At 40.6% G+C, this 12,463-nt stretch overlaps 1 protein-coding gene and 1 long non-coding RNA gene across 4 annotated transcripts in view; one reads left to right on the top strand and one right to left on the bottom strand.

The window, feature by feature from the left end:
* Positions 1-12,463, top strand: part of PHF2 (PHD finger protein 2) — a 143,129-nt gene that overhangs the window by 103,091 nt on the left and 27,575 nt on the right. For 2 of the 3 annotated variants that reach the window (XR_005582781.1, XM_039481321.1), the window contains 6 exons: positions 223-329; positions 1,924-2,015; positions 5,476-5,565; positions 7,307-7,660; positions 8,195-8,314; positions 10,665-10,783. Coding sequence is in view for 2 of the 3 variants with exons in the window: in XM_039481321.1 (XP_039337255.1) it covers positions 223-329; positions 1,924-2,015; positions 5,476-5,565; positions 7,307-7,660; positions 8,195-8,314; positions 10,665-10,783 (882 nt within the window). In the remaining variant the exon portion in view is untranslated. The remainder of the gene's footprint in view (positions 1-222; positions 330-1,923; positions 2,016-5,475; positions 5,566-7,306; positions 7,661-8,194; positions 8,315-10,664; positions 10,784-12,463) is intronic. The other variant, XM_039481322.1, reaches the window with a different exon arrangement.
* Positions 3,423-11,519, bottom strand: LOC120368784. Its single transcript, XR_005582784.1, has 3 exons — positions 11,287-11,519; positions 5,101-5,160; positions 3,423-3,630 (listed from the first exon to the last, which is right to left on the bottom strand). It is a non-coding gene; the product is annotated as an uncharacterized LOC120368784 (long non-coding RNA).

Genomic DNA, 12,463 nt, shown 5'->3' with positions numbered 1-12,463 from the left:
ACCATTTTCCGTCATTAATTTCCTGTTTCTTTTTTACTTGTGTTATTTTAATGTTGTGTTTTAGGATTGATTCCAGCCTAGTTGATTAAAAAATACAAATCTGGGAAATAAATCCATAAGACGTTTGCATTCTAATGTGTCAATGAGCTATACTTTTCTTTTCACTTGTAATGTAGCTTGCAGTCTGTTAAATGTAAAGTGCATTTTTGCTTTGTATCACAGAGCGTACGAAGTGGAAAGGCGGTTGAAAATTGTCAGCCTAACCCAGTTTCCAAACTTTGAAACGGCATGTTGGTATATGGGAAAGCATCTGCTGGAGACATTCAAAGGTAGACCACTGTTCCATGCACTCTGTTTTCTCAGCTGTGGTTATGTGAGGATAGAGTTACCATTATTTTCCATTGGTGTGCAAGCCACAAGATGGACAGAGGCCAAAATCACCAGTTTTTGATCTAGCAGAATCAAGTCTTTGCGTTTTACCTAAGATACTAACAGAAAGTAAAGATAAATGTGCTTAGCTGGTGTGTAGGCTAAAAAGAACATATACAAATTTGGAAAGTACTTGTTGATTTTGGTCCTATCTGACCTACTAGTACAACCATGTCAGGTCACCATCTTATAATACAGTAATTTCCCCCCAAATCATTTAAAGGAATTATTACATTCTGTAGTGCAGAGAGGAGCTTATCTCTGTCTCTTATTTATGCTAAAGCCTCTAAACAGTTTAGCAGAGTTGAAGACAGAGCTGAGGTCCCACCAGTTGTATCACAGGGCAACTACATTGTAAGGTAGTATAGCTTTTCTAGAGCGGCTGAGTGCCAGATTTGCAGTCATGCCCTATGATTTGTCTAAATTAGTGCCAAATTCTGCCGACCTTAGATTGAGTAGTGCCTCATTTCTCAAGTGCTCCACTGATTTTCATAGAACTACTTATGCAGCCAGGTGCTAATTACCTGGTTGTAAGGGCAGCAGAATCCGGTCATTTGGTAATGTTAATGTGACCTTCACAGATGCTGAATAGTAAAGTTTTCTGGGAGCACAAGAGCTGCTGAACTGGATTGCTTCAAAGTTAACAGGCACATTATATACATAGATACCTCATGCACACCACACACGTTTTATTTACTGTAATTATTTTGTTCTTCATCTTAATTTCTTGTCACAGCATCGTCTGGAGAGAGAAACACACAGATTTTTTTAAAATAAATAAAATAAATTGATATAATTTAAATAAGTAAGACCAAAGTTTCATCTTAATGTGGGCTTTAAGGGGGTCTCCTTGTGACTTAGCTATGAACCAAACTATAATGAGCAGAATTATTAGGGGTACCTTTTATCTCCAGAAGAACAGATACATTGTTTGCCTGATGGAAGCAGTGTGTTATGTTATAAACATCTAATCCGTGGCAGCTCTCTTTAATGAAGTATTTTAGATACCAGGTTTTTTATTCAAAGTGACCAGAACTGTTGACAGTATCATTTAATGCTAGCAGAAATAAAAGAGAGCAGCAGACACACAAGGTAAGGGCCTGATTTAAAGTCTGCCAAAGTCAATGGGAGTCTGAGCACTGAGGTAAACCACAAACATTTGTGTCCTAAGACCAGTGTTTGTGGAGTGTCCAGACTAGCATGTACAAACTTGGTAGCTAATTTGAGCTAACTGGGAATCAACTCACTTCAGTTATAAACTCAAATGGAGACATAATGCACAGGGACAGAGCAGACTCATTGAGGAATGGATTATGGCACTCCTATTACTATAGAAGTTATAGCCATGATTTGGTTTCAGTGAGTACATGCTACTGGCTCCAAACACCCCCTCGCCTCCCACCTCAGTGCACAGCTAGACATTTTTTAATAAAGAATTTTAAATAGAAAATTGGCCACCATGGTTGAATATTATTGAATATTTCCTTTGCTTAGGTTTGCACAAAGCTGGGCAGCAGCCTCCTTCTCATTTAGTCCAAGGGGCAAAAATTCTTAATGGTGCTTTCAGGTCGTGGACTAAAAAACAGGTAGGAAAATGTCTTTTTTTTTTTAATTCTGTTTCATTGGTTTGTGTTGTAGCAAGAACAAAGAAGAGGACTGAATAACAAAAATAGCATCCATGTAGCAAAATCAGTAATGCTAGTTTCTTGGAGACAGGGAGATAGGGGCTCATATTATTAGCAGAGCAGCAGCCTGAGGTACAAAAGAGTCAGGCATATAATTACACCTCTACCTCGATATAACGCTGTCCTTGGGAGCCAAAAATTCTTACCGCGTTATAGGTGAAACCATGTTATATTGAACTTGCTTTGATCCACCGGAGTGCGCAGCCCCGCCCCCGGAGCACTGCTTTACCGCGTTATATCCAAATTCATGTTATATCAGGTGGCGTTATATCGAGGTAGCGGTGTATGTGCAGAAAAGGGGAAGTTGTCCCTGCTTCTTGAAAACCAGGATGAATTGGCAACAAGCTGTACGCCTTGGAGCTAGAGATGACTTCAAAAGATTTGAGATCTTGCAGGCCTGAATTGCCTCTCAAATACACCAGTTGTAGCTCAGCTGACCTTTGTGAAGTTACTCTTGATTTACACCAGTGTTAAGTGAGAGGACAGGAGCTTTAGTGAGGAGGCAGAATTCCACTGTCTAATCACAAAACAGCAGCAATAAACGCATTAGCACTGCAAGTTTCCTCAAATGGTATGGTCTGCTCATCCAGTGTAGCTCAGCCCTGATTGAGTGGAACCACTTGCAGAGGTACAAGGCTAGTTCAGTCTCCATGCCCATTCAGCCCTTGGCTTTTCTGATGAGTCTGCCAACTGGCGTCGGTTGTGCTGATGGTGTTGCGATGAAGTCTGCTGAGCAGAGCTAAGACCACCAGTCATTGCTCATAGGCCATCCAACAAATGTCAAATGGAGATAACTTTCATAAACTACTGACCAGGTATATAGTTGAACTGTATATAGAGGAAAAAGGCATCCTATTCCATCACCAGTCCTCTGACCCTTAGTTTCCAGGGGGCACCCTTTGTAAAGGGGAGCCCCGTTATGAGTGATCCCACTAATCACTATTTTCTTCTTTTAATCAGTCTAATTCCTTTTGGTTTTGAATTTTATGCATTTTTTTCTTGGTGTAGCCCTCGAGGATAGTGTTAGAAATACATGGATGTGAACACTACTTGACATCTTTTCTTGGTTGGCGGAAATCAGAGCAGCTCCAGTGAAGTCAATGGTGCTACTCTCATTTACACCAGCTAAACACCTGGCCTGACACCTACCTTCTTTTAGTGTAGGAGTTAAAGATATTTGCCACGCTGCAAACTTGTCAGGAGGAGAGTTTATGAATGAGTGGTGCCTACTGGCAATATAGAGACTTGTACTGACGTTACAAATGTCTCTGAAGAGGCTACTACAAATGATCCCATCTGCCTGTGGAAGTCCTCTCAAGTGTTGGGAACTTCAGGGGGCAGGGCAGTCCTCTTCTGAGAGAGAGAAGGCTGTGCCCGGGTTCTGGTGGTGCCCACATGGACAAACACTTAGAGAGATGCAAACTGAAAAGGAGAAGGGAGCGGGTCAGTCCAGAGAGATGGCATTTCTAGCTCCAGTCAGTTTTTGTTTTCTTCTGCTTTGGCTTCTTGCTCCTACCTAAGAAAAGCAACAGGAATTGTAATCAGGAATGCATATTGTCAGAGCAACTCCGCCTCACTTACATTGCTGCGACTCATTAAAGTTCAGTTATGATTTCATGGGTCACACTGAATAGTGTTTCCATCTGTAACTAGTTTATAAAGGGTTAATGAATGATGAATTGATGTCATAAGCATGTCACAGCCCTGAGTAGTATGTTGGTATAAGTGGTTATAAGTACATCAATAGATGTTATTAATGGTTTTAAGCCAGGGTAATAAGCCACCCTTTGATCTGTTGGATTCTATAACAATTCATTAATTTATGAAGCTCATTGATTTATTTACTCATTGATTTATCCTTTATGAGCTATTTGGAACCGTGATATAAGGTGTGACCATTTCATAAGTGTTCCTACATAGAATTGATTTACTTGTTCCATGTCTCCTAAGATTAGCTGCTGAGTTTCCAAGTACGTCACAACATACTTGTAGGGTCACAATTAGGGAACCTGCAGCAGGGATTGACAGATGTAGGGTAAGATTTTCAGACACTGGGCTCTGTTTTAGCAGGGCGTGAGCAACGGAGGGCACAAGTTTGTACCGTAGAGTTTAGATCAATTAGCTGTCTGTGCCTTATTTGCATGCAATTAGCTGACAGCAATGGAGGACTGGTTAATGCTGAGTTCAAACTTTGGTCCTTCGAATCCTGGCAGTCCATGTCCTCTGGGTCTCAGAGCGGACTCTGGTTTGGAAGTTCTCTCCTCACTGTCACCCTATTTATTTGTCTACCTCAGTGGCTCTCAACCTTTCCAAACTACTGTACCCCTTCCAGGAAGCTGATTTGTCTTGCGTACCCCCAGATTTCACTTCACTTAAAAATGACTTGCTTACAAAATCAGACCTAAAAATACAGAAGTGTCACAGCTCACTGTTACTGAGAAATTGCTGACTTTCTCATTTTTTACCATATAAGTATAAAATAAATCAATTAGAATATGAATATTGTACTTACATTTCAGCATGAGACCCGAGCCTGGTTTTCACTTGCCAGCCTTGTCTGAAACCTGAGCCCCAGGCGGCAGGGCTGAAGCATGGCACTTGGCTTTGCGGGGCCCTCTGTGGTGCATGGCCCTGGGAATTGCCCTGCTTGCCACCCCTGAATGTCGGCCCTGCACTTGTGATCCCTCTGAACCTGTCCCGTGACCCCACCCCCCAGGGCTGCAAACCCCAGGTTGAGAAACACTGATCTAGATGAGTTGAGTACCCCTTGGAAGACCTGCATATCCCCAGAGGTAGGTGTACCCCTGGTTGAGAACCACTGGTCAACCTGGTAAGCAGATGTGAAATAGGATAAAAAATGTGCAAACAAGTAATAATTTATAGTGGTCTGGTGCAGTTATTGACATCAGAGCTTGGGATGTTATAACTTGGCATGCGAGTGCAAATGTCATTAGGTCCCAACCCACTCTGGCAGCAAGGGACTCACCTATTATCCTCAATTAAGATACTCTTCTGAGATGTTCTCTACCCTGTCTTCCGGGTGAAGCTGTAGGAAATGAACTTATCAAAAGAAGGCACAGAGGGAGGAAAGCAAGGAAGTGCTACAGCTGTAAAATCACACACACTGTCTGAAAAGAACTATTGATTTTATAAGTAGTTATCCTTAGGGAGCAGAAATAACACACTGACAGGGTAAAAACATATTTGTCTCTTAGTTGAACAGAATCATCTAATGTTGTTTGTGTTACTTGTTTTGAACAAATAGAAAAAATATAGATGGGTCAGTTGACAAGTCTTTTGATTGTGTGTGAGAAGAATATTAAGGAAGTGAAAACAGCACGGTGGCTGTGTTTTGTTTTAGGCTCTAGCTGACCATGAGGACGAACTCCCGGAACATTTTAAACCAGCACAACTTATCAAGGACCTTGCCAAAGAAATAAGATTAAGTGAGGTTTGTGTTCTTTCCATAATGTTAACTACTGGTACATCACGCATTTTTTGTAAACTGCAGCATAAAATGCAGGATTATTGAAATAAGTGAATCCCTTTCTCATTACAGGAAGATTAATGGGAAATTTAGGAACAGTGATCTTGTTAAGGCATTCTATCTCCTGTGCTGATTGGCCGTTTGCTCCAAACCCCCTTTTACCCTGCCTCACCGTCTCTTCCTCAGCCTCAGTCCACATCTGCTCCTCCTCCTTCTCCTCTTTCCTCCCCTTCCTCTTCGCATCTGCTCTGTCCTGTTCACCCCTCTCCCTTCACGTTATCTTTAGCTAATCCCCACCTAACTCACTCCAGTCCCCCCCCGCAAAAAAACATGGAACTAACATGATGTTTGCCACCATCCTATCGATCACTTTGCTCGTGTGTTACATCCCTTCCCATACCTTCACCTGCACTCTCTGTTAAGACTGTAAGCTCTTCGAGGCAGGGCCTGTTTACTGCTACTCTGACTGTACAGTGCCTAGCTCGACTGCTCCCTAGCCACTACTGGTATAAACAAGATTATTAATAATAATAATAATAATAATAATAACAACAACAACGTGGCACCTAAACCTATATGTCGTTTACAGTACGCCTCTTAACACACATGCTCACTACCCATTGATACTGGTGGGAGTCCTACAGTGGATCGAGAGTAATAGATAGCACTGTATATTTAATCACAGATGCACTATTATGCTCTGTCGTGTTTTGAGACTGACATTTAGTTTGCTCCACCTCTTTCCTACCCTTGCCTTAAGTCACCGACACTGAAATCTAGCTCTTCCTTTTATGCCTTTTTACGTAAAATCAGAATGGCAACTTAAGCAGAAAATAATTTCTTTTTAATTAGTCAGAAGCTGCTAATTTTAATTGTGCAGCTTTTTACTGCTTATTTTATCCCGGGGGTGTGAAACATGGTTCTGCTGCATTTATCGCATCTGAATTAATTTGAAATGTATTCTGTTATGTCTGATTTGCATTTTAAACACAAGACCGTCTAATTTCACAAGTTTTTTTTTCCATATTGGAATTCTCTGGATAAAAGAAAAGGAAAAATAAAACCCAGAGACCAAACTAAGGAAATATTGACTCTCTGCATCTTAAGGTGCAGTTAATTAATATTAGCTTCTTTGATATGAAACCAGCCTTTCTTCTTATGAAAGTAGAGTCTTGTATGGGACAAGCATCCCGATACTTTAGAAAATCAAATGCAGCTTTACAAATAAGTCTGATAATTAGTATGTTTATCCAGAGTGGCTGCGGATCACCCCACCGGAGTCCTTAGTGTGGTGCATTTTTTTTTAATGGCACCTTTGTGCTACCATTCCTGAGTCCCCTGAGTACCAGTCCAGCCTCTGGTGGAGATTGAAGCACCTGTAAACTGTGCTGGCTGTCAGCAGCTCCCAGGGATTGTTCTGGGATGTGGGGATCAATTGGTTGTAAGGGAACCCCAGCCTCATCCCTTTTACCTGGCCACACCCTCTGCACTGGCAGCTGAGAGGGAACAGTGCAGGAGCATGCTGGAAAGCTGTAGGGTCCCTGAGGATTCCCCTATGTTTCCTGTCCAGCCTGGGCATGAGCATCCTTATCTTTATAAGAAGGTGTTGGGGTTTTATTTCCCATGAGGAAGGGGAGATGCTGCAGAATAACTAACTGTCTTGAAGTTGGAACTGAATGTATTTCCATGCTCTGCCAAACTACAGAATGCTTTCAAAGTCAACAAAACAGAAGTGAGTGCCAACGTGAAAGTAGAGGAAATCTGTCCTGTGGAGAAGCAGGAAGTGCCATCGCCTGTACCAGTGACTCCCCCTCCACCACCTGTAGAAAAAGTTCCGAAAAAAAAGACTCCAAAAGCTGTGAAAACCCCCAAGCCCCCTAAACCGCCCAAGCCCCCTAAACCTCCCAAACCGCCCAAAACTCCAAAAGTCAAGGGAGAAGGGAAGAAGAAAGGAAAGAAGGTGAAGGAAAGCCCGCCACCGGCCATTCCAAATCTGGACCTGCTGGAGGCGCACACGAAAGAGGCTTTGACAAAAATTGAAACGCCAAAGAAGGGGAAGGTGCGTCACATTGTTCTAACTACTCTCAATAGTTTTTCAGTAGCATGAAGTAAGACTTACGTTCAGGTGTCTCATGCAGGAAAAATTAAAACACAGTGGTTGAAATCCTGGTTCCATTGATGTATTGAGAGTTTTGCAATGGAACCAGGTTGCCACGCATTAAATTACATTGTTTAAATTTGGTTCTACAAGAAATAATATTAAGGCTTTTAAAAAGTAGTTTGTATGCAGTTTGTGAAACTTGCCTATGAAGCAACAGGTAGGAGATGAAAGCATTCTTTATAGTGACCGTGGCAAGGGAGAAACAAAACTAATTTTCTGATTTCTCTGAGCATTAATATTTGATTGAATCTCCAGCTATTATGTCAAAAAGAATCAGTGTCAGTGTGATTTTTGTGTGTGTGTGTGTGTATGTAAAATATTTCTGTCTTCCAGACAATTCAGCTATATGTTTATAAAGGGGGAGATAATTAACTTGGGAAAATTGGAGCTCATCTCCTTCCTGCTTAGGAGTATATGGTGATTTTTTTACAGGCTGCAAAGAATGTTTTAAGTGTTCCCAATAAGGAAGTTGTTAATAAGCAAAATGAGGTGGAGAAATTTGAAATTCGAGAGCACAATAAGAGCAAAACGGAAGCCAAATGGAAATATAAGGTAAAGTCTGTTGTTAACTTGTGCTGCCACACTGGAGTACAGTAGCACACAGCAATGGGAAACACTAGAAATTGGGGAAGAAGCAGTGTATCTTCTAGCAGAGTATAGCACAAACAATGTGCAAATATAGGGCCTAATCCCAGATTTGCTCATTGGTTTCACAAAGTGTAACTCCACTGAGTGCTTTGGTGTTGCTCTTGATTTACACAGGTGTAAGCACACAGAGAATTAGGCCTCCCCCCAAAATTATGGAAAGACGTTAGAATAATTATGGAAAATTAAAGAAAGATTTTCAGTCAGACAATAATTGTAGACAGCACTGAATAATCCTACCTCTATTCTGAAGTCATGATTCTGATCTGAATTACACCAGTTTAAATCTGCAGTAACTCCAGTGAAATCAGTAGGCTCACAATGGTGTCAAACCAGAGTGAGAGAGATCCAGGTCAGACCCTATACATTTAAAAGTTTGCCTCATTGAGACAGGCTCCTGAGATACATAATGTAGGTTGAATTCACTCCTGGAGTGCAATAATCTTACTCCAGACTATTTTGGAGCAATACAAAGAATGTAATCCATAGCATTCATTCTGTAATAGCTGCAGTCTTAATTTCAGAGCATTCTGCAGGCTTCTTATGAGAAAGGATTAATCATTCCTTAAAATGAAACAAAACTGTGGTTTATTTACCCCCCACATCCCTAACACACACATGCCTGCCAAAAATACATTAAAAAAAAGAGAATAGCTCAGTGGTTTGAGAATTGGCCTGCTAAACCCAGGATTGTGAGTTCAATCCTTGAGGAGGCCACTTAGGAATCTGGGGCAAAAATTGATGCTGCTAGTGAAGGCAGGGGGCTGGACTTGATGACCTTTCAAGGTCCCTTCCAGTTCTAGGAGATTGGTATAGCTCCAATTATTATCAGCAAAGAAGCTACTCTCGTTGAGCCAGATCACCAGATGACGACTGGTGGTGGTAATGTATTTTAATATACACCAGTTGAGGATAGTACCCATACAGTTTAGAAGAGAGCAAGGGTTGTATTTAAAAAACAAAACAAAATTCTAACTGATTTGATGTTAAATCCAGAAATATAAAACACGTAATGTAATAATTATTGCTTCTACTGTAGATTAAGGGGCAAATCCCTTCCAGAGGGAAAAGGAAGTATTATCGTATCCCATCCTTTTAAAAAAGGGTGCCTGTAACTGCTAAATTGTTAGATGTGTGACGTGAAAGTGCATTCTCTAGGTGAGCAGGTCTCAGAGAGACACTTGCTGCTTGAGGGAGCCAAAATAAGGATTGTTCCCTGTTGCTCTTGACTCACTGGATCTAGGCAGATCCCAGTTTCCAAGTTTCTTCTATGTAACAAGTTCAAAATATTGACAAAGGAGGGAGGTGTATCCTCCTTTAAAACTGTATTTGAAAACACTTTGTGGCAATATCATTCTGCCGCAAAGACAGCTTCTGCCAGTGGGTAATCCCAAGGAACTGTTTGGATTAATAGAACTGGTGCAATGAAATGAACTTGATTGTGATGGCTTTGATTCCTTAACATCCTCTACTGCTACTAGTCTGCAAAATATTAGTAAGGGGGAACAAGTACATACGTTGGATTTTTCACATGTCAAGGTGTGGTTAAAACCACTTCCCAAAAAATGAAACCAAGGAAATGTTGAAAATGTAAGCATGTGCTTCTTTGCAAGAAGAAATGAGTGCCAACGTGAAAGTAGAGGAAATCTGTCCCGTGGAGAAGCAGGAAGTGCCATCACCTGTACCAGTGACTCCCCCTCCACCACCTATAGAAAAAGTTCCGAAAAAAAAGACTCCAAAAGCTGTGAAAACCCCCAAGCCCCCCAAACTGCCCAAAACTCCAAAAGTCAAGGGAGAAGGGAAGAAGAAAGGAAAGAAGGTGACCCAATGCTTAGTTTTGCCCTTAGTTGTGTGGGTACAGTGCTGATAGATTTCATTGGGAAGAGCACGTGGGTAAAGGCCTGTTTCTGGAATGCACTTAAGCTCATGCTTAAGACCATCCCCATTTAGGATAGCACTTAAGCACATGCTCATCTTTAGGTATATGCTTAGCAACCATTGTCTTCAAAGGGACTTAAGCATAAGTTTAAAGTTAAATTTGTACTTAAGTGCTATCCTCAACAGGGATGCTTTCCTGAATGGGCCTAACTGAGGTGAAAACTAAACCATTTATATATCTACATTTCTGTGTGTGAGTGTATGCATACACATTCTGTGTCTCCTAATTATTTAGTAATAAATACCAGAATTTGCTTAGAAATCTAAAAATATTGGTAACATATTAACCTAGTTTTGTTGCTGTTTTCATGATTTGTAGAACAGTAAACCAGATTCATTATTAAAAATGGAAGAGGAACACAAATTGGAAAAGACACCTTTATCAGGAAATAAGGACAATAAATTTACATTTTCTTTCTCTAACAAGAAACTGCTGGGGTAAGTAAAAATATGGCAATACACATTGAATTATAAAGGATAAATGTACTATATGGATGGGGGAGGGGTTAGACAGGGAGGTGACAAACTTGTCCTTATGTTCAAAAGTAAAAATTGTGCTTATGTTTTTATTATTTTTAAGTACCATAAGTAAATTCTATTTACAATATGCTTAAAATATTTCTTAGTTATAAAATCAGATCCCTATTAGTGGTTTTACAGAGAGAGTAGCAGTTCAGTTTATTTTGTGAGTGTATTGTTTTACATTGGTTCTCTAGTTAGAGTGTGTCAATTATAAATCTCTATTACCGGTAGTTTATATCTTGGCTGTAAAAACTTGCCCTAGGCTAAAACACCGGTATTTTTTAATTAACGCTTTTTTTAATCCCACTTTTCTCAGTAATAAAAGAAAAAATCCCCTATTTTCTGGCATGGTTCTAATATTTACCTGATTAAATGAGACCTGGATCAGTGAGTAAATAATATACATTTAAAAAAAATACTTGAACTGGTAGTCAGTGCAGCATTTCACTGGAGCTATTCTGGCCTTCTGGATGTGTATCTGAACACACTGTATATGCTCCTTATAGGGACACATTCTGCCTGATTCTGCACTGTGATCTGTCTCTTTGTGCCATTTGTAGTTGACTGGGTGCCCTTCTCTTCTTCTCCCCTCTTGCTTTGTCCTCCTCATCTCCCTTTCTTTTCCTCTTTTGTCTTGTCCTCCTCCACAGTTCATTTTACTGCAGGCCTATTGGTTGAAATGAGAATGAGTCAGTGGTAGGTGTGGTTGGGACACTCAACCAGGTGTTCTGGCTGCTACTGTTCTATTGGCATCAATATTGGGGAAAAATTCCACTGTGGTCAATGAGTCAAATCCTGAGCAGTCCTGGCCACCTGCAATTCTCACTGGCTCCATCAACATTTATCGATTATGAGGAAGTGCTTGTGTTGCTCCTGCCCTAAAGACCACCACCTCCATCTCAGCAGCTGAAAGAAACTGCCACTCATGCTAATGGAGACCACATTGGAGTGCTTGTTAGTTGCTCTATTCCCAATCCAGGCAGAGCACTCTCATCTCTAGAATTTGATCTGACAAAGCCCAAATTTATTGGCTATAATGGCAATTTGAAAGGTTTATCTGTTCACTCTGGCAGATGTTTGAGGATGGTGCCTTAACTGGACTAAGCTTTAATTGCAGACTGGCGGGATATTTTTCTGAGTTGACTTCTTGTCAGTTTGAGTTTTTATTTTATGCTGTATGTACGTCTCCCCGGAGATTAGGCTGGACACATTCTACATAAATCAATTAAAAATGGAATGCAAGGATTTCATGTAGTATGTGTGTATTGCATATATATTGATTGTATTATGGTCTAGATCCTTAGCAGGTAGAAACCAATAAAGCTCAATTGACAAACCAACAAGCTCAACGTAGTGCTCATTTGAAGTCAGTGGAGCAACTCCGATTTGCACTAGTTGAGGATCTGGTCCTGTGAAACCTGTGCAAAACAATACACATGCAAACCAATGTGAACTGCCACTCTATCTTTAAAACTACCATGCTCTGATTCCCTACATGTATAAGAAATGTTACCTTGATATATGGCTGTGTGTCTCCTTGATACATTTTCCGTGTGAAAATGTTATCATTTCAGATTTTATAATATTTGTCTCTAT

This window comes from Mauremys reevesii, linkage group 7 (assembly GCF_016161935.1).
Source record: "Mauremys reevesii isolate NIE-2019 linkage group 7, ASM1616193v1, whole genome shotgun sequence".
In the NCBI taxonomy this organism is placed as follows: domain Eukaryota; kingdom Metazoa; phylum Chordata; order Testudines; family Geoemydidae; genus Mauremys; species Mauremys reevesii.
This window is presented reverse-complemented; position numbering and strand designations above follow the sequence as displayed.